Consider the following 22,419-nt stretch of genomic DNA (forward strand, 5'->3'; position numbering starts at 1 on the left):
ACAATGTCTGGTGCTCTGCTAAGTATGTTCCATTTCTTACATCATCTCCTTTAACCTCCCCATTAACTGTGTAAGGAGGTTTCCCATTGACTACCTTTCTCAAATGAGCACACTGAGACTCAAGAAAATGAAGGAATTTGTCTGCAATCCCATAGATGGGAAGTGGCAGGACTGGGCTCTGAACCCACATTCTTGCCACTCCTTGGCGTTTGCTAATCATTAAGGTTGGGATCACATCACTCAATACGTTCCACAGAACTCTCAGAAACAATCGAAAGGAATTCCAACCTTAGCTGGTGGCCAGTCTCCTCTTTTCAAGAGGTGCTAAGGAAGGTTGCCTGGGTGGCGCAATCAGTTAAGTGTCCTACTTCAGCTCAGGTCATGATCTCATCGTTAGTGAGATGGAGCCCTGCATGGGGCTCTGCTCTGACTGGAGCCTGCTTCAGATTCTGTGTCTCCCTCTCTCTCTGCCCCTACCCTGCCTGTGTCCGTCCATCCTCCCTCCCCTCCCCCTTTCTCTCTCAAAAGTAAACAATAAAAAAAAAGATACTAAGGAAACAAAACAGTCATAGAGTAAAACACTTATAACTGTGCTATGGAGTTCATTTTGTTGAAGTTAGATTTAGGCTTTTTTTTTTTTTTTTTTTTGGAGGGGGGTCCTTTTTTCCCTTCCCTTCCAAGTTCCCCTTCTTATGGCTACCACGAAATTTCAGTGCTCTCTCCTAAGCTTTGGGTGCACATCTGTTTACCAAAACAGGACACTGAAAGTTGTTTCAAGTGTTTTCACTGACTCTATATTCCATCCTGGAAATCCACACATGGATTAAAGCCCTGATCAGTGACCCGAGAGTTTCCCAAACCGTGTAGACAAAGCCTACGTTCTGAAGGCTGAGAAAACTGAGCTCTGCAGTCTTGCGTAATCGCTTGAATCCTGGGTGCTGTACGGAATGGGTGAATACACTGCCTTTGATATAATTTTTTTCGTATTTATTTTAGCAACTTACGAAGTCGAAATTGAAGAACTGCGAAAGGTATTGTTTGCTCTTTTTACCAACTTTATAACTACAACAGGTATACAGAATTGATTGTAAAGTAATTTGTTTTTATGAGCAAGGAGAAAAGCCTTTGCTTTTGGTTTTCCCCTGATTCCTGAGGGTTTTCCAAGACTCCAGCTGTTAAGATTCTGTAGCCTAAGGCCTGTAATAACAGAGATAGAAAATGTGGAAGGGGGAGAGAATCTGGTCCCAATCCATTCTAAGCCCCTTATCTATGGCGGCCAGCATCAACCGGCCTTTAATAACTGTCCCTTCAGAGAGAGGACTGCTGTGGCACAAGCCAAATGCGCATATCTGTGTTTTCACGAGAATGACCAGCCCTTTGAAGGCACATTTTCTGGCTCCTTGTGGGCACAGTGTAGGTGCCACCTTGGAACAGCTTGATTAGGGTTCAGGCAGAATCACTGCTGGCCTCAATCCCAGCCCCTGGCTGTGTGATCTTGAACCTCCATTTCCTCACCTGTAAAATAGAGATAATAGAAGTACCCATGGGTGCCTGGGTGGCTCAGTGGGTGAAGCATCCGACTTTGGCTCAGGTCATGATCTCACAGTTTGTGAGTTCGAGCCCCACATAGGGCTCTGTGCTGACAGTTCAGAGCCTGGAGCCGGCTGCGGATTGGGTGTCTCCCTCTCTCTCTCTGCCCCTCCCCTGCTCATACTCTGTCTCTCTCTCTCTCTCAAAAATAAATAATCATTTTATGGGGCGCCTGGGTGGCTCGGTTGGTTAAGCATCCGACTTCGGCTCAGGTCATGATCTCACAGTCTTTGAGTTCGAGTCCTGCATCGGGCTCTGTGCTGACAGGTCAGAGCCTGGAGCCTCTTCAGATTCTGTGTCTTTCTCTCTCTCTCTCTCTGCCCCTCCCCCGCTCACACTCTGTTTCTGTCTCTCAAAAATAAATAAACATTAAAAAAATTTTAAAAAAATCATTTTAAAAAATTTTTTAAAAATAAAAAGAAGTACCAGCATCTGGGGTCATTGTAGGAATGAGAATAAGGTAAATTCAGGTGAACAGTTTAATAGTAAGTGCTGGCTTCTGTTGCAGTCATGAGCCCCAGTTATGTCTGTGTAAAATGTGTAGTCTCTGTAAGGACAGGAAGCATATGCCTTGTGGTTACCATATCTTCTGTAGTAGATGCTCAGTAAATAAGGGGGTTCATCATCGCTGGGAGAACTCAGAGTAGGTAAGTGCCTGGCACACAGTAGGTGCTAACTTCATGTTGTGGGTCAGTTAAAGTTTACTCTTTTTTCATTGGTTTCATTTAGTCAAATCTTACATCTTTCTGCTTGCTTTCTTACACTTGCTGCAAAGGACTGTTCATTAGTGGGTACGCTTTATAGCTAGAAAACTATAAATGATTGTTGTTCTTATTAACAAGGGTAGAACCATTCTGATTTTAAAAAGCTTCCAGAAACAAACCAAAAAAAAAACTGGCTTCAGTTATCTGGCAGCATCACCAAATGATAAACTTTTCTGCACAGGTGAAATCCATAAATAGCTAAATCGATTCAAAATTTAAAAAGCTTGAAAGTATTTTTAACTTTTAAGTCTTAACTTAGAGACATGAATTGTGTTCACTCAGTATCCGTTTTTATTTATTTTGAGGGGGAGAGGGAGAGAAAGCACAAGCAGGAGAGGCCCAGAGAGAAGGAGAGACAGAATCTCAGGCAGGCTCCACACCATCAGTGCAGAGCCCGATGTGGGGCTCGAACTCATGAACCGTGAGATCGTGCCGTGAGCCAAGATCAAGAGTCGGATGCTTAACCCACTGCGCCACCCAGGCGCCCCTGTTGATCTCGGTATTCTTAACTGGGTGGGTAGAATCTGACTTCACCTTTTCTTGATGACGTGGAATCCTCTGGAACATAATGGACTGAGTGGGCATAGTTCACGCTCTTCTTGGTGAAATGCTTTTGGGCCCTTGTTAGGTGTTCGGAGCTAGATCCCTTCACATCCGACCACCACAAGGGCGTTTGCTGTCTCCTGTCGGACAGTTAGGATTTCTTTGTCAATACCTTTGTGTCTGGAAGGGAGTCTTTCACGTGGAAAAGCACGTGCCAAGTCCTTATTGTGTGTCAGGCACTGGTGCAAACGTGGGAGCACTTAATCCTCAGTGTTCCCCGCCGAGGTAGTATCTCTGCTTCATTTCCCAGGTGAGAACTCAAGGCTCAGAGAGAAAACAACCTGTGAGTAACGCAGCAGAGGTCCGTCTGACGTGTTATTTTACCTGTGCTGCCATCCAGTTTGTTAGAATTCTATGGAAAATTGGGGCGCCTGGGTGGCACAGTTGGTTAAGCGTCCGACTTCAGCCAGGTCACGATCTCGCGGTCCGTGGGTTTGAGCCCCGCGTCGGGCTCTGGGCTGATGGCTCAGAGCCTGGAGCCTGCTTCCGATTCTGTGTCTCCCTCTCTCTCTGCCCCTCCCCCGTTCATGCTCTGTCTCTCTCTGTCCCAAAAATAAATAAAAAACGTTGAAAAAAAATTAAAAAAAAAAAAAAGAAAAGAAAAACCAGTAGTCCCCGAATGAAGGCTTGTGGGGTTACCCTCAAAGGAGGGTAAATGAGCTATGAGGCTGGTCTTGGTGGCAGCATTTTCGAGGCTTAGATATTTTCTGTTTGCTTCAGTATTCTTGTCTAGATTCAGAATAATGAATGAATCAGATCTGTGCGACGACTGAATAAACGAGGAGCTCTGTTGTGGTCACTGGGACGTAATTTTAACAGAGCCAAATCTAGATCATATGAGAGCTGACTTTGGATCAAGGTGGGGCACGACCAGCAAGGGAGAGTCCCCAGCATGGCTTACATACTCATTTACCACTTCTGCCCACTGAAACATTGCCCCAATATCCCAAGCACATATTTCCTCAAGTGACCAGAAAGTCGTTCCTCTACAGAGGCCTTCCTAGAAAAGCATGCAGAGGACAATGAGTTCTCCTAAGCAAATTACACATTTCTTCTGGCGTGTGCCGTAGCTTTGGGGGTGCTTGTTTTCCTCTCATGGTTCCTGGAAATTTCTGTTGTCCATGTCTGCCTTTGCTCTGTCCTCGGGCCTCACCTCATCTTTTGTTCAAGTCTCTAATGGGCTGTAGCCAAACAACAAAGGCATGGTTTGGATTGATTTATGAAAATGACCAGTTTCCTCTTTACTTTCAGCCTTGGAAGAGTGGTCTCCGTGGAGAATTTAGGTGAGTTTTACCTTCAAATGGAAAAACATTTATCCAACCACTGACCCTCTGATGACTGAACTAGTTTTCCTCAGTGGGCCAGCTGTGCTTTCCTCAGTGGGCCAGCTGGGCAAACTGGCCTGGTTCAGCCTCCCTCATGCCCGGCAAGGTGCCTGGTACAGAGAAGGTGCTCAGGGCTCCTGCCCGGCCTTTGCTTCCTGCCTTGTTCTAGCCCATGCCAAACTCACCAGCAAACACTTAACTGAGACCCCCACGTCACTAGCCAGTCACTTTCTAACTGCGGGGACTGCAGCAGTGGTGCGATATGACCACTACCCTCAGGGGCTCCTGGGTTGTGGGAGTCACACGAATAGGCATAAAACCATCACATGACTCCCCAAGACCTTAGTTTCCCAAATCCAGCGTGCTGTTTCGAGTCTCTGTGCCTTTACTCCCCAACTTGATGATCTGGCAAACATCGACCATCAGACACCCCCTCCTGTAAGAAGCCTTCCCAATTCCCCTCCTTCAGAGAGAAGTACCCAGCCCCTTCCCTGTAAGGTCACAAGTTGGCGCTGACATCGCTGTATGTCGTTTATTTGCTAACATGCCGGTTCATCCTCACTCTCCTCTACCTCCTTCCCGTCGGAGCTCCTTGTGAGGAGGGCCCATGTTGTCTTGTTCTTGGTATTGCTAAAACCTCTTTTACCGGTGGGTTCAGAGCACGGTCTTGGCAAAGGCATTACCGGCCTCTTACCCGCCTCTTGAGTCTGTCACTCTTCCTCTGGAGTTATTTTTAATACATTAGGGTAAACACGGTCAGTGAACTCTGGAGAAGTATCAAAATTTTCTGACCGAGGATACGAACGCAAGCAATGGATCATAGGGGAAGCCCGTTTCATGTTTCTCCTTGAGTTCTGGCCTGCCTGCCTCAATTCATGGTCCCCATAATTACCCTCTAGCAGGGTGCTGGGCACTTGGTAAGCACATGTCGAGTGATTCGTTCACTGTTTATTGAGCTTTACCTCTGTTCAGATGCCGCTAGATTCTGAAGTCCAAAAATGAATAGAATATATTCTCTGCCTTTGGTTCAAGAGGGGAGTGGAGGGGCGCCTGGGTGGCGCAGTCGGTTAAGCGTCCGACTTCAGCCAGGTCACGATCTCGCGGTCCGTGAGTTCGAGCCCCGCGTCGGGCTCTGGGCTGATGGCTCAGAGCCTGGAGCCTGTTTCCGATTCTGTGTCTCCCTCTCTCTCTGCCCCTCCCCCGTTCATGCTCTGTCTCTCTCTGTCCCAAAAATAAATAAACGTTGAAAAAAAAAATTAAAAAAAAAAAAAAAAAAGAGGGGAGTGGAGGCCAGAATGGCTGGGGGTCAGGAGCTATTTGGAGGCAGATGACCACATAAGTAGGACTTTGCAATATAATATAATCACTGCTAAGAGGTTATAGAAGCCCAGAGATGAGGCTCTGGGCCCCCTTTCTTGAAGAGTTGACAGTTGAGTTTATTCTTGAAAGACCTGTAGGAATCGGCCAGGTGAAAATGTCGGAATGTATGTTCCAGGCCCAAGGAAAAGTAGGAGCAAAGACATACTGTTCAACAGTGAGGCTGGTCCAGGAATCCACAAACAAAGATCAGGCCCGAGCATAAGGTGCAGTGTGGGAGCAGCAGGAACGAAGCCAGGGGCGCGTACAGAGCGGGATCCAGGAGGGCCCACGCTGTCTATTTGCCATTTAGACCAGCCCCATCCGATGGAACTATAAGGCAAACCACAGATGTCATTTAAGAGTTTTCTAGTAGCTGTATGTTAAAAAGTAAAAAGAAACAGGTGAAATTACTGTATTTCATTGATCCCAGTATACCAAAATATTCTTTCAACATGTAATCAATACTGAGGTATTTTATAGTATTGTATTCATGCCAAGTCTTCAAGATCCAGATATGTTTTATACTTCCAGCTCATTTTGAACCTGATACATTTCAAGTGCTCAAGAGCCACACCTGGATAGTAGTCACTATTGGATGGCACAGATTTAGACTTTATACTATAGATCGGGGGGAATTACAAGTTTCAAAGCAGGGATAATGTACCCCATTTCCTTATAGTCTCCCTAGAAGTCACAATATCGAATTGGATTTGATAACCATTTACGGAGGTCCAGTTGTGTAGAAAGTACCAGACAAGGGCCTGAGGGACAGGAAGATAGGTTACAAAGGACATAATGTCAACAAGGCAGGTAATGCTTCAGGAGAAATACCAGCAGCGTGCGGTGAGAACATGAGAATCGGGTACTTCTGACATAGCAAATGCTTCCATGAAGAAAAGTACACCGACAATTATTGAGGGCCCATTATGTGCTCTGAACAGTGCTAGGCTTTCAACATTTTTATCACATTTCATTCTCATGGTAACCGTGGAGATTGGCACCGTGACCATTCATTTATAAATGATACAATTTGATTTTTTAGACAGGTAAGTCTTAGACTTTCAGAAAGGGGGATGGTGGGGATTAGAACCCAGCCCTCCTTCACAGCCCCTGATCATCACAGAACTAGCATATGGCCTTAAAGGTGGGCGTGTGTGCTCAGTTATGAGATGCATGAAGGAAACTCCTTAAAACTCTTGCCGTTGTCGTTCAGAACAGCGCTCTCTCTGGTGCTTTTCCTCCCTTGGTGGCCCCTCTCTGATTTTCTTTGAGGGCTCCTCTCCTTCTGCCTTCCATATAATTGTGGCTGTAAATCTAGTTCACTATGCCAGAAGCAGAAGTTCTCATATGGGTGTTGATGTTCTCCAGCATTCTGTCCCTTGGTCCTCTGTCCCGGTTCTTCATGACACCGTCCACCCTACCTCTCTTACACTCCCTCCGGTGCAGCTGCCATCTGTATTCTCGTGCACGGCGGTCATTCGTTTCCTTCGGGAGTACTAAGTACCACTCTGTGCCAGGACTGTGCTATTGCCGCCATGGATTACACGGCACTAGTGCTGGGATACAGAAATCACAGAGCTCTGCCTCCTTGTAACTTGTTAGTTTACCAGGCAAAGTGAACGAACTGGAGGCAGATCCATAGACAATGGGTTAAGGTACAAGATGGAAGGATACGTTATTGGGGCAGCAGATAAGAAGGTAGGACTGGGAGAATCAGGAAAGGATTCTTGGAGGTAAGATTCGGAGAAATTCAGACACATTGAGAACAAATTGCCGTCATGTTTTCCAGCAATAGAAGATGTGGAAGGCATGTCTGATCAGGGAAATAGTAAATAAAAAGGGAGATTTGCAGGGCACCTGGGTGACTGTCGGTTAAGCATCGGACTCTAGACTTCAGTTCGGGTCATGATCTCATGGTTGTGAGATCGAGCCCCGCGTCAGGGTCTGCGTTGACTTCACGGAGCCTGCTTGGGGTCCCTGCCCCCCGCCCCCCGCCAAAAAAAAAGAAAAAAACTTAAAAAGATAAAAGGAAGAACTGCTTCAACTAGGCTGGTAGGTTTGGGGAATGTGAGAGTCTAGAGCAAAAGTGGAGGGAAGGAGCAGAGGGAGACGAGGTTGGAAAGAAAGGTTGCGGTAAGATCACAATGGGCTTATATTTTATCCTATAGTCAATGGCGAGTTCCTAGGGAGATTTTAAGCAGGGATTCGTTCTGGCATTGACTGGAGCAGATAGAAACTCAACGAGATGATCTAATGGGTGACCTGATCCTCATCTTAGAAGAAGGTGGGGAGAGAAGAGGGATTATTGATGTCTGTTTAAATTCATTTTTCCATTCATTTCCTTGAAGTGGGGGGGGGGAGCACACTGTGATCTAAACACTCTAAACCTGACTTTTTCCCTGCTATTTCTTCACCTCTAAGCCCTACACATGAAGATGAAGGTAAAAAAGAGAAGGAAAAGGAGCTGTGTGAATTGGGACCTCGAAAACCAGAAAGGGATCTACATTCAAGCCATCTTTTCGAGGTATCCGTGTTCTAGGGTTCCGGGCCAACAGAACAGTCCAGCCATAGGAGCAGTTCATGGAGGGACCTTTCCGAGGCTGTGACAGTAGCTGTCCAGAGTCAGAAGACGCAGCAGGTGGTGGGTGTTTTACCAAAGAAATGAACGTGACCGTAACACAGAGCTCTAGCCTTGGATTTTCCACTTAGTAGTCCTGAAGCAGGCCTTAGGAGACGGGCTGGGACTAGTGTGGATTCAGCCAAGTGCCCTGGGGGCAAGACATAAAGGGACAGCCATTTGGGTGCTCTGCCCTGCAAAAGAAGGAGCCTGGAGGAGGGGCCTCCTTCAGGCCCGTACTCCGGCTTAAAACAACTTCCTTTCTCAACTAGGCCATCTCATGTGGAAAAGAAAAAGAAATAATCTGTACCCAGTTATCTTCAGCCCCATCCTGATTCTGTCTCGTTAGTGATGATAAAAAGAAGTAATGTACGTAAAAATGCTTGGTAAACCCTAAGCTACCATAAAAATGAAAGGTGTTGTTAGTTATTACCTGTCCGCAAATATCACCTATATGCATATCTCTGTATCCATTTGACACTGTCCCCTTCAGAACAGCTGGAGTGGTCAGAGGCCTCGACAATTGCTACCACCTCGGCAGTTGTACCGCTCAGAACATTCTAAGGACCTATTTGAGATGTGCCTACCTTATGACCTCAGATCGTTTCAGTTCCATCTGCAGGGCTTGGGTGAATCCAACAGGTTGTCGGTGTCGTGGGCCTGGAGACCCAGGCTGGCCGGGTTGTGTGTTTATAGGGTGTCACAAAGCAGCGTAATTCAAGGAAGAAATAAGTCACGAATTATGAAAGGCAGGGACCAGAGTTAGGGGGGCGGCGTTGCACGTGAGGCCGGAGAGAGGGCAAGCCCGTAAGTGGGCGAGGAGGCCGAGGTCAGGAAGGGGTTAATCAGGAGCATGCAAAAGGCAATAGGGGAGCAAGGTTAGGGATACCGACTGCGAAAGAGCAAAAGCAGGGATTTGTTCTTCATCCGTGCTGGCTGTTTGACGAGAGCCAGGTATGGGGTCAGGCCATCACTAAAGGGACATATTCCTGCTTTCCGAGAGTGGATTTGAGTTTGGGAATAAAAAGTATTTGGATTCTGTTACATAAACGTGGTGGGTGGAGTAGCAGTGGTGTTCGGGGTCAGATGTAAATGGTAAATCAGTAAAAACATAATCTGTGGTTCAGACTGAACCTCCTCGGAAGCATTCCCAAGGACAGCCCGAGGGGAGCCCTGCCCCACTTTATTAGGGGCCACAGCGAAGGAAGGCAGTTCCACGAAGTTCCACGAAGGAAGACACGTGTGTGAAACTGACTTTCTTCCCTGTCATTTTCCCCCATTAAAAACTTCATTCTTGGCTGTGTGACTTAAAAGAATGCCCCTCCTTGTACTGGCCTTTGAGTTTGCCCACATCCCACCAAGACCTGGGGAGACCCCATCCTTTATATCTGTTAAATACGTCAGCTTTTTCCCAGTTACTCTCAGAGGTTATTGTCCTGGTCAAGCCTCCCGCCCACTTGGAGCCTGAAGGACCGTAATCTCCTCTCCCGGTGTCATCTGACAGATGGCCAGAAATGCTGTAATTCCCCTTGGTCCTTCCAGGGCCTCTTCCTGGTAATCCATCCAGATCTTTCTGAAATGCACATCCGCTCGGGTTGCTGCCCAAGGCTCAGTGGAGCCCACAGGCGGCCTCGCCCACAAGACCCTGCATCACTCAGCCTCATTCTGTCCCCATCTTTCACATCTCTTTTTTCCCCTCTTCCTTCCACTCCGCCCTCAGCGTCAGCCTCCATACTCTGATCTTGACCAGACCCCCGTGGCTTTGCTCATGCTGATTTGCGCATCGGGTCTTCTTTTATCCCCTCAGTCGATCTCTTACTTACATTTTAAAATACCCTTTAGTAAGACCTGCTTTGGAAGTCTTCCCCCACCCTGTCTCCCAGCCTAGAGAACTGACCTCCCCTCCTCTGCTTCCGTCTCAGTGAACAATACAACTGTAAATAGCGCTGGCCCCATGGTACCTTAATTGTTCCTGTGCATCGTCTCCGTGATCGCTGTAGAGGCCACCCTGCCCGTTGTATCAATCACCAGAACTCAGCGTTGGTGTCTGACAAACCCTGGAGGGAGGAGGGGTGAAAGGAAGTGAGGAGGAACAGAAAAATGGCAGGTGGGAAGATGAAATGTCAGGCCGAAGGAACACAGCATCCCTCGGTGGTCAAGAGAACGGGGCTGTGAGCTCAAGCCCTGCCCTGGTTGACTATTAGCTGTGAGACCAGAGGCCAGTTATTTAACCTTTCTAAACTCTTTATCGCATGGACTAATATTTTCCTAATGGGGTGTCATGGGGATGAGGTGAGATTAAATATAGGAAGAGCCTGCTTTGTCAGTGCTGTGTTTCATGCTGGTTGCCTCCAGGCGGGGGTGGGGGCTGCCTCCGTGCCGGGCCTTTGGTGACCATTCAGAGGCGAGCCAAAGACATCGTATGCATCCTTGTGAAACTTAGTCTAGGGAGACTGCGTTCAGTACCATAAGAGATCATTGCCGTCCGTGAGAAGTGAATGAATGAACAGCACAAGTCAGTGAAACACAGAGCAGGTAAATCCGAATTCATCAGCACTCTCCCTGTTGCGTGCATTTAGGGGGCTGCCTCTGGAGGGATGCTGGGAAGAAACAAGGTGATGAAGGTCCACGGAGGCAGCAGGAGCCCGCTGCCCGGGAAACAGGACACTGGGAGCATCATCGCTGTCCAGACAAAGCCCCGCCCCCATGACCCAAAGCTGGCCAGACACTCCTTAAGCCACGGTAAGTTGTGTTCTTCCTGGTTCTCTTCACCGTCACCACAGGATTCTAAAGTTGTGCGTGTCCACGATTGTAGATTAGTTTATAAATACTGAACATCTGTTATGTACCGGGTAACTCGCCCTAGTGACACGGGTATGCAGATCATGGAAAGAGCACTGGATGTAGAAGGAGACCAGAGTTCAAATCTTACTGGCTATGTAAGAAATAACTTCATATTCCTGCAGTGTTGCTTCATGCATAAAAAGGGCTCATACTGTGGACCTCACAGGGGTTTTGTCAGGGCCAGATCTGACCGTATGTCACATGATAGGTGCTCGGCAAATACTTTCTTTGTGTGTCTGCCAGCTCCTGTTGTTTTTTGTGGGCCAAAATAATTGACACAGTATGATATCATTAGCTGACTTTATTTAGGTTGTGTTTTACTTCATGTTAGTCAAGACTCTTGACTATAGGTAACAATGATCACATCATATTGTGTTAAGCAAAAAAAAAAAAAAAAAAGAGGAGGCTCACTTTGAGGAAAGTCTGGCCATGGCGGGATCCGCGTCCGCAGATAGAATACAAAGACTCAATATTACTTCTTCTCCTCTTGGCTTTTCCCCCTCTGGCATGGCTCCATTTTCAGACAAATCCTACCCTTCCGGAGGCGAGATGGCTTCTAGCATTAACGGGCTTATACCCTATCCTCTTGGGAACCCCAGGGGAACACTAGAAATTGTAACCTTCTCAGCCATTAGGAGAAAAGGCCCAGATCTGGGTTTACTGGCTCCGATTGGGTCACATGTCATCACTGATCCAGCCATCATGAATGGGAGCTATGATGCTGTGGTTGGCCCAGCCTGTGCCATAAACTCACCCCTGGAGCTGGGGGCAGAGTCACTTCTACCAAAACTGAGTAACTCAGATTGAAGGATTTCCCAAACAAAAGGAAAGGGCTATTATCGGGGAGAAAAAGAAGATAGCAGGTAGACAAAACAGATGTCCGCTCCAGCCCAATAAACCATGGCAAACCACTGATATTTCACATGTTACAAATCAGTTATGAGAAGAATAAAAACACAGTGATCACGAGATGGACTCAGGGCCCTTAAAATCTGCCTTTGGACTAGTTGGCCACATCCCTGCATACTCTGCTATATTCTGTATTTCCCAAGTCACGTGTTTAAATGCCCCTGTAATTTTGCCCAATCTCTGTCTGGAATTCTCTACCTAATTCTCTACCTCCTGATGTCCTAGGCATCCTTCAAGATCTGTCTTAAAAGTCACTTCTTGGGACGCCTGGGTGGCTCAGTCGGTTAGGCGGCTGACTTCAGCTCAGGTCGTGATCTCGCGGTCTGTGGGTTCGAGCCCCGTGTCGGGCTCTGTGCTGACAGCTCAGAGCCTGGAGCCTGCTTCGGATTCTGTGTCTCCCTCTCTCTCTGCCCCTCCCCTGCATGCTCTCTTTCTCAAATAATAAACATTAAAGTAAAAAAATTTTTTTAAAAAGTCACTTCTTCTGAGGTCTCCCTTCAGTCCATCCTCCTCTTCCCTGCTCTCCAGGGACATAATTCCTCACTCCTTTCTGATTCCATCACATGAAAACAGCAACCGAATGACCACATTTCCACATTAGGCTTTAGAGTGAAGCAGTTCTAGGACCCAGGACCACTGTATGCTAATCCCATAACCTTGGGAAGTTTATGGACTTTCATATGCAAATGGGAATAATACGCCTTATTTTCCAAGGCCCATTTGTCAATGCACATAAAGTATCTAGTTAGCGTGCTCAATTAGTGTTAGTTCTCTTCGTTTATTTCCTCATCTAAAAAAAGCAGAGCATCCCTTACGTTACAATTCATGGGCTATGTGTCTGTCTCCCATGGTACACGGTGGGCACCACGGGATCAGAGACCATGTGGTATTTTTCTCTGTATTTCTGCAACCTGGTACACTGTCTTGCACAGTGGAGAACCCCCGACAAAATGTTGTGAAAGGAAGGAATAAAAGAAGAAATCCAACTTCAGTGCGACTGCAGTAGATTGGACAACCTGAATAATTCTCTCGACTAAGACAAGTAAAGGTTACATTTTTGGAAGATGTATTAAAGTATCACAGAACTGATATAAAAAGAAAGCATCCGCATATTTGCAGGAACCGGGAGCCCTGGAAGGTGAATGCCAGAGCTACACTTGGCCTGAGGGTTTTTATTGAGCTCTGAATCCCTTGAGCCCCTGTTTTGACTGAGTGTTATGCAGAGGACAGGAGCTATATCCCGGGGCCTGCCCCGAGTGAGCTTATAATAGGAGACTCCTGTATAACGTCAGGACCTCAAAGGATTATGTCCACATAGAATGAATGAGACTCTGCCCATAGTTTAAAATGCTGTGTTGTGTTCTTATAAATGTGTTATAAAAGGCTAGATCTCAAATGTTACGAACATCATAATTTTTTTTTTCAAAAATAAATGTGACAACGGGGGGAAAAAGACATTTCTGGTGATATTAATGACACATGAGAAAGCACAGAGTTGGCATAAAATCAAAACCATGCCTTGAGAAGTGGGTAGACTGAATTTGGAGTATAGCAAAAAAAAAAAAAAAAAAAAAAAAAAAAAAAAGAAAGAAAGAAAGAAAAAGAAAAAAAAGGAGAGGAAGACAAGTTGAAGTTAATAAAAGAGTTAAAGGAGAGCCCTGAATAGGGGGCTGAAAGCTGTTTTCACGCAATTATGGACTGCCCACGAGGAGTCACTATAGATTTGAGGATTATGCCATGAAGAAAACAGTGCAAAGAAGATTATTCTGAGTAATCTGTACATAACGTGCAGGCCGCGAAAGCACAAAGGGAGTCGCTGGGTCCATTAATGGCTCTTTGCAGCACTTGTTTCAATAGCATAAAATGCTTAGTCAAGGAGAGTGGGCAGGAAAACAGAAAATTTTGAGAAGAAAAAAGACAATGGTGTGTCTTTCTATACTCCTATGCAAATAGGCCTCTTGTAAAAACGAACAAACTAAAAAAAAGTATTGCTTCTTGGGGATGAAAACAAAATTAACAAAGCCTAAACCCCAGGGAGACGAAATGTGTCCGTTTTGACCCTGGTGCTGGCTGAAGGGGAAAAAAAAAAAAAAAAAAAAGAAGATTCCCATGAGCTGATCGTCTTGCCCACCTGCAGTTCAAATCCCCACTACTATGTGTGTGGTCCAGAGGAAACCCAATTTAGTCTAATGTGTATCAACTTGTGAGCCCTCCCAGATCACTGCTAGAAGCACACAAAATCCTCTTTGATGCAGCCTCCTTCCATGCTAGGTTGCAAGTAATTCCCCAATGTATCCTTTTAAAAATTAACAGTTCATAGGCCACAATTACTAAACACACAAGCAAACAAGTCTCGGTGATTGGAGACCGGCAGAACAGCAGACAACAGGAACCAACCTGAAAGATAGTTACAGATATGAGAGTTGTTAAATACAAAACATCATAGTAGATTTTAAAAAGTAAAAAGAATAGGAACAGGGAACAAACAGAATTGATAGAGATAAACAGTAATTTGATAAAGTGATATAGAAAGGGAGTGATATCAGATTAGACACCGGTGAAAAGGAAATTAAGGAACTAGGAGATACATTCAGAGAAATTATCCCAACATAGTCCGTAGGGAATGATAGGAAAGAATGAGACAGAGGATAAGAATCCTCAAGGATAAAAGAAAAAATCTTAAAAGTAACATCAAGTCAGAGTTCTACAAAGGGGCCCTAGAAAGAGTTGGAAGAGGAAAAAGTAAAAATAATGTCTCATCATTTTCTAGAATTGTGGAAAGATAATCAGTTTGTAGATGAAGAAGCCCCAAAGTTCTCAAGCAGGATAAATAAAAGAACACACCTAGTTAGATCTTAAAGAAACTGAAGAATAAGAAAATATCTTCAAATATCTTCAAAGCAAACAAAGAAAAAGGTCAGTCACCCAGAAAGAAACAAGCAGGCTGACTGCTGAGTTCTCAACAAGAGTGTGTAACTTGAATACAGTGCAGCCGAAGGATCCTGAGTGTGTGTCTAGAATTGTGCAGCCCGTGCAAATGCAGGTCAACAGTGAAAGAAAAATTAAGGTATTTTCAGACAAAAAGAGACTTTTATCACCAAATGAAATCTCTAAAGGAGATTCTAAAGCATATACTTCAGGCAGAAGGAAGATAATCCTGGATAGAGAATTCTGGATGCAAGAAAAAAGCTGACCAAAAATATCAACTGAAAAAAAAAACAAAAAACACCAAGAATATAAAACTGGGGAGAGGGGAAAAAATACTGAATATTAATAGCACATACTTCGAGAAGGTAACTCACAATTAAAGCAGTCTAAGGTTTTTAATTGTAGTATTAATTTACGTTAGCCTTAGAAGAGCATAGTTAGGATATATTCATCAAAAGATACCAGAGTGAAAAGGCAAGACGCAGAGTGGAAGAGGTTATTTGATATACAGGTATCTAGAGAGAGAGAGAGATCTGTACATATAGATATATGACAAAGGACTCAGATGGAATATATAAAGCTTCTGTGAACATCACTATACCCAGAAAATATAAAAAAGAAATCAGGGGCACCTGGGTGACTCAGTCGGTTAAGCATCCAACTCTTGATTTGGCTCAGGTCGTGATTTCACAGTTCGTGAGTTTCAGCCCCATGCTGACAGCGCACAGCCCACTTGGGATTCTTTCTTTCCCTCTTTCTCTGCCCCTTCCCCCATTTGCACATGCGTTCATGGCCCCCTCTCTCTCAAAATAAATAAATAAACTTAAGAAGAATAGAAATCAGAAAAATGAAATTAGGAAAATGCTTGAACAGGTACTTCACTCGAAGATATTCAAAAAGTAAATACATAATAAAGAGCTCTTCATTAAGTCGTGGGGAAATGGAAATGAAACCTACAATGCGGTATCACTACCTGCCCACCCAAAATGGTTAAAGTAAAAAAGACTAAAAATACCAAGTGTTAGTGAAGCTGTGGAGCTGCTAGAACTCTCCTACACTTGCTGGGACTGTGAACTGGGGTACTCACCTTGGAAAACCGTCTGGCAGTATCTATTAAAGTCCGGCGTATGCCTATGACTGGCAATGCCGTGCCTGTTCTTGTACCAATAGAAATGCATCCTTCAGTCTTCCAAGACAGATACAAGACGTTCATAGCAGAACTTTTTATAACAGCCTCACACTGGAAACTGTCCACGTGTCCATCTAAAGTACAATGAATAAATGTAGTGTATTCACACAATGGAATAGTTCCGGGAAGGAACAAATTACAACTATATGCAACAACACAGATGAATGTCACGGAGTATTGAAGTAGGTGACACCAAAGAAAACATTCTGAATGATTCCATTAATAAAAGTTCAGAAACAAGCAGAATTTACTTCATGTGTTAGGTGTTAACGATGGTGGCTACCCTTGTGAGAAGGAATGACGACCAGAACAGAGCATGGGAGGGGCTTGGAGGGGCACTGGCAGTGTTAGGTTTTTGAAATACGTGCTCCATGCATGACTATGTTCATCTTGGGAAAAACCATTGAGCTGTACTCTTAGGATGTGTGCTTTTTCCTGGGTGTTAGAAGTAAAATTGAAAACATACTCGGGTAACTTCTAAGCAAATGGAAACTTCCAAACAAATAGAAAAGAAAAAAGAATAAAGAGAAGAAATCTCAGTCAAGAAAGAGGAGGATGAAGGGGAAGAAAAAAGAACAAATAACAAGTATGTAATGAGATACTGGATAGAAAATTTAAAATATCAGTACACTATAACTAAAAATTCAGTACAGAAAACACTTCTGTTAGAAGACCTATCTATTCAAATCATTTAATATTAAAAAATATTGGAGTGCCTTTTATGTGCCCGGCACTGGTCCAGGGGCTGGGGGTATAGTAGTAGGCAAAACTGATAAAAATTCCTATCCTCACAGAGGTTGCATTCTAATCAGAGGAGACAGATCATAAATATATAAACAATAAAATATCCACTATATGGAATGGCAGTAAATGTTACAGGGAAAAAGATAAGGCAAGGAAAGAGAATCAGGAAAGCCAAGGAGAGGTAGAAGTGGGATTTTTCAAGTAGTCATAGGTGACTTCAAAGCTGTAACGTAGATGAGGAGAGCCATGTGTATCTAGGATAAGAATGTTCCGGGGGAGAGGGGAGAAGGAGTGCCAGTATCCTGGGGCAGGAGCCTACCGGGTGTGGGGGCAGAGCAGCCAGGAGGTGTGTGGCTGGAGCAGAGTGTAGTAGGAGATGAGGTCAGAGACATGACAAGGGGCCGGATAGCGTGGGGGCTTCTATAGACCATTGCAAGAACTTTGACATTTACGTTGACAGGTTTTTAAGAATAAATGACAGGCTGTGAGCACAAGAACAGAGTGATCTGATTGCATTTAAAGAATTATCCTGGCTGCTGTCGTGAAAGAAGAAATGCGAAGGGATCAATCAGGGGCCTGTTAGGAGCATGTGGTACTAATGTGAGAGAGAAAGGACGGGAGCTTGGAGGAGCGTGCGGGGTAGACTTGTTGAGCTGTGCTTGGATTCAGGATAGAATTTGCAAGTAGAGAAGAGAATCAAGGACGTCTTCCTGTTTGGGACCCGAACGACAGAAAGGACGAGCTGCCACTGTTTACTTAGCTGGGACCGACCTCAGGAAATGCAGATTTGCAGAGAAGAAACCTTGAGTTTGGTTTGGAACATAATGTATTTAGACAACCAAATGGGAGTGACGTGAAGGGTGAGGGAGAATCTAGAATTTGTGAAAGATGTCTAAGTGAGAGATGTAAATTTGGGAGCTGTCTGTGTTTTTAAGAGGAAGCCATAAACTTTAACATTTGCTGCAGCCAAAAGGAAGGATTAAAAAAGAAAAAAAGCGGTCTTGAACTAGGAGTTAGGCACCTGTGTGTGCAGCATCTTTGTTTTGTGCTGGGAGAAACTTGCTGATAACCTCTTATGGAAAAGCAGCACATGACGGCTCAAGGAGCTGACGTGCCTGAGACAGTTTGGGGTTCGAACGTGCTGACTTCTTACCAGGGGTTAAAATTTTGTTACTTGGTTCGTTTAATTGACACAAGTCCGTTTGCTTCTTGCTTATTTCTCAGATGTATCACTTCTTCTTTCTGATTAACAGTTCATGTATGAAAATGGTTCTGAATCACCCGTACTCGAAATATCAAACTATGCCAACTGATAAAAATACGACAGTTTTATGATTATGACAAGTGTATAGCTCTGTGAAATAAACCAGCACCTGCAGTTAACAGGGCTCGCTACTTGCGCCCACAATCCCTGTACATTTTTCAACCTGGCACCCCATCTTCTGGCTAATTCCATCACTAAGGAGTAAGGAAATGCTAATGTGCTCGCTCAGTCAACTGGTCTAAGAAATTTGAAGAGAAAAGTGCCACACAACTGGATAAGATCGTCTAAATTTCAAGAGAGAGTGGGGCACCTGGGTGGCTCAGTCGGTTAAACATCCCACTTCAGCTCAGGTCATGATCTCATAGTTGGTGAGTTTGAGACCCACGTCAGGCTCAGTGCTGACAGCTCAGAGCTTGGAGCCTGCTTCGGATTCTATGTCTGTCTCTCTGTCTATTTCTCTCTCTTTCTCTCTCTTTCTCTCTCTTTCTCTCTCTTTCTCGCTCTTTCTCGCTCTTTCTCTCTCTCTCTCTCTCTCCCTCCCTCCCTCCCTCCCTCCCTCTTTCTCCCTCTCTCCCTCCCTCCCTCCCTCTTTCTCCCTCTCTCTCTCTCTCTCTCCCTCTCTCTCTCTCTCTCCCTCTCTCTCTGCCCTTCCCCCACTCGCTCTCATGCTCTCCCTCTCAAAAATAAACATTAAAGGGGTGCCTGGGTGGCTCAGTTGGTTAAGCGTCCGACTTCGGCTCAGGTCATGATCTCGCGGTTTGTGAGTTCGAGCCCCGCGTCGGGCTTGTGCCGACAGTTCAGAGCCTGGAGCCTGCTTCGGATTCTGTGTCTCCCTCTCCCTCTGCCCCTCCCCTGCTCACGCTCTGACTCTCTCTGTCTTTCAATAATAAATAAACGTTTAAAAAAAATTAAAAAAAAATAAAATTAAAAAAAAATAAACATTAAAAAAAAAATTTATAAAGAGAGAGAAGCCCCAGGGCTGTATCCTGGAGGATATCACCATCTGAGGTCTGAGATTAGAGAAGAGCCATCAGAGAAGAGGGAGGAGTTACTGGTCACTAGGTAACGAGCACTTTTCATGAATACGTATTCATCCTTGCCACACTCACTTAAGAGTCCGTGTTTTTATTATCCCAACTTCAGAGAACCATAACTGAGTCTCTGCAAGGCAAAATGGTTTGCCAAAGAAACGCACACATCAAAATTATAATCCGGTTTTAGTTGATGAAATCTGCCTTTCCTGTTCTTGCCTCCACTGCCACGACATGTGCGAATGCATTTATGCTAGTAGCACTTGATGAGCTATTCTTCCAGGACTTTCTCTGTTTTCTTTATAGGTGGGTATGTGGAGGCCTTGGAGGTCACTGAAGAAATGCCAGGCCAGGGGGCCTGGAAGCCTCGCTCCATCTCAGAGGAGACATACGACGATGTTGAGTGCCCCAGCAGAGGGAGGTAAGTGCATCTCAGCCCTTCAGCAGTGTGGTAAGACTTTAAAGGTACAACACAACAGGTTAATGGTCTCTGCGTTACTTCTCCCCACAGGCCAAGGTCAGATTTCTCTAGCTCATTTGCTTTAGATGATGGTAAGTATAAGAAGACGTTTGCTAATGTGGGTAGGGGGGGCGCCTGGGTGGCTCAGTCGGTTGAGAGCCTGACTTCGGCTCAGGTCATGATCTCACGGTGTGTGGGTTCAAGCCCCACATGGGGCTCTGTGCTGACAGCTCAGAGCCTGGAGCCTGCCTTGGATTCTCTGTCTCCCTCTTCCTCTGCCCCTCCCCCATTCACGCACTGTCTCTCTGTCTCTCTCAAAAATAAACATTAAAAAAAATTAAACTTGAAAATTCTCCTATACAGGGTAGCCTTAAATTGTATCTGTGTATCTTAAGCTGATGTATTAGGCTAGGCTAAAGCCATGCTAAGAAGGGGAAGATTATTCAGGATGCTTTGGTTCCCCTTTATTGCCCCAACATCCAACACAGCATGTGATGTTTATAGACTCTGAATGTTATATACAAAATATGCAAAGGAAGAGGGTAGAAGGATGGAATCTGTTGATAAACCTGCTTTCTTTGACTATACCAGATCAGACTTAGGATCGGGGAGAAGCAAATATGAATTTTCATTTTGTACCTACTTTTATAGGGGTTTAATTATTTTTACCATGTGCCTGAGGGACCTGGGTGGCTCAGTTGATTAAGCGTCTGACACATGGTTTTGGCTCAGGTCATGATCTCATGGTTCATGAGATCAAGCCCTATGTTGGGCTCTGTGCTAACAGCACGGAGTCTGCTTGGGGTTCTCTGTCCCTTTCTCTCCAAATAAATAAACTTTAAAAGAAAGTGTGGCTCAGTCTGTTGAGCATCCAACATAAGCTCAGGTCATGATCTCCCTTCAAGCCCCCCATCAGGCTCTGTGCTGACAGCTCAGAGCCTAGAGCCTGCTTAGATTTCTGTCTCCCTCTCTGCCCCTCTCCTGCTTGCTCTCTCTCTCTCTCTCTCTCTCTCTCTCAAAAATAAATAAACATTAAAAAATATTTTTAAAAACGTGCCTGACATGAAAGTGTACCTAGCACATGATAGGTATCCAATAATTTTTGGTGAAATATGAATTTGAGCTATTGTCATTGTAATACATGAAAACAGTTCTTTTAATTCCAGAAGAAAATAGTGAAGAAGTGTATGAAGAGGTCTACAAAACAAAAGGCAACTACCCAAAAATAGAGTGAGTTCCTCTCTTTCTTAGCATTGTAGCTAATAGTATTGATGCTGTAGGAAAATCAGACTTTAAGAAGTAGTCGTCTTCCTTTGACTGTGTCATCCTTAGGATTTGCGTCATGAGTAGAGAGAAGCTACTTTAATCTACAATTGTGATGAATAAGAGACTTGGGATTGTGTACAGTCATATGCTAGAATCTTTAATCATATTGCTTTTCTCTCTCAAGAAAATGCCCATCTCTCCAAGTAGGGAACTTTAATATCATGTTAGGAATTAAGTCAAAAGGGAGAAGTAAATAGTAATAAAACTCGCTTCCGCCCTATCATAGCATTTCTGGAAAGAAATCACTGGTCATGACTTAATTTGTGTCTTTGCAAGTTAAGAAGACTGTCTCTGGGATTTAGACTTAATTTAATATCTAAGAATTCAGTGTTATCGGGAATATTTGTTCAAATGGGCCTTATTCGTCAACTTTAGTTACTGAGGGCACATTGTGGAAATGAAAACAGCAACGGTCAAAAGCAAGAAGTTCAAGGGTTGGAGGGAGGAGTAGTGTTCCATGCTGGGTGGGATGGTGTGGATGTATCATTCCCTCTCCAGCTCCCCTAAAAAAACCCAAGAGCATATTTGGAAGAATTTTAATCATTAACTGGGCAATAAATGTACCACCGTTGTTGTAATATCAGTCAGTCAATTAAAAGTTGGTGACATGGATTTCAGGAGCCAGAATTGCTGTATTTCCAGTATAGTTTGTAAACTATTCTTTCCCTAAGTCATCTTCTCTGAAAGGAAGCTCTTGCTTCACATGTACGAAATAGAGACCATTCGCGGTGGATGAAGCTTGTACTGAAGTATAATTCCCTTCGTAGCTGACTGGTGTGTGTTACTTCATATTGGCATCTAAACAAATAAGACTAGCACAGAGGTTGATGAGGCATTTGCTCTCGCTTCCTGGAGTGGGACGTGTTCTGGAATGAGCCTCTTCCTTCTCTAGTACTCTCTCAAATGCCGTGTTGTTTATATCCTCTGATTCCTCTTAGCTTAGATGGAAAAGAAGCCCTTAAAAGACTGCAGAAATTCTTGAAGAAAGAAAAGAACAGATTTAAAATGAAGAAAAACAAGTTGAAAGAAAATGTAAGGTAAAAAGTCTTTGGCGGTTGTTTTTGGTTCTCACCCCCCTCCCCCATGGGGGAACTCGCAGTGTCAGCCTTGTGGCTCTGTGTCCTAGTCTCAGAAACGGTGCAGGGGGTATCAGAAACCAAAGCCAAAGGCCTGCTTATCACCTGCCTCTTCTTTCCAATTTGTGAATGAACCACACCCACAGCTAGTAATAAGAAGGTGACAACATCCGTTTGGGAAAAAAAAAAATTGATGAAACAGGGTTGTAAACAGTGGTAAAGAGGAAAGCCTAAGCAAAGTCCAGAAAGTAATTTTGTTGCCATATATCCCTGTTATCACCGGCCATTGTGTCATATATCCCTGTTATCACCAGCCATTGTGTTATTAATTACGTCCTTGTATGTTTTCTTGGCCCTGCGAGTTTCAGTGTTTTACCTGTCTACACTTCT

The 22,419-nt window shown here is 44.6% G+C and overlaps 1 protein-coding gene across 1 annotated transcript in view; it reads left to right on the forward strand.

Annotated features, from left to right (window-relative positions):
- The window catches only part of FYB2 (FYN binding protein 2), a 129,623-nt gene that overhangs the window by 82,281 nt on the left and 24,923 nt on the right, over positions 1-22,419 (forward strand). The window contains exons 6-13 of the mRNA XM_047083833.1: positions 997-1,031; positions 4,209-4,240; positions 8,063-8,165; positions 10,838-11,000; positions 19,474-19,588; positions 19,679-19,719; positions 20,779-20,857; positions 21,892-21,990. Of these exons, the coding sequence (XP_046939789.1) occupies positions 997-1,031; positions 4,209-4,240; positions 8,063-8,165; positions 10,838-11,000; positions 19,474-19,588; positions 19,679-19,719; positions 20,779-20,857; positions 21,892-21,990 (667 nt within the window). The remainder of the gene's footprint in view (positions 1-996; positions 1,032-4,208; positions 4,241-8,062; positions 8,166-10,837; positions 11,001-19,473; positions 19,589-19,678; positions 19,720-20,778; positions 20,858-21,891; positions 21,991-22,419) is intronic.

This window comes from Lynx rufus, unplaced genomic scaffold (assembly GCF_022079265.1).
Source record: "Lynx rufus isolate CCGP_SWC_20201006 ecotype Redwood Valley unplaced genomic scaffold, mLynRuf1.p SCAF_2, whole genome shotgun sequence".
Lineage (NCBI taxonomy): Eukaryota > Metazoa > Chordata > Mammalia > Carnivora > Felidae > Lynx > Lynx rufus.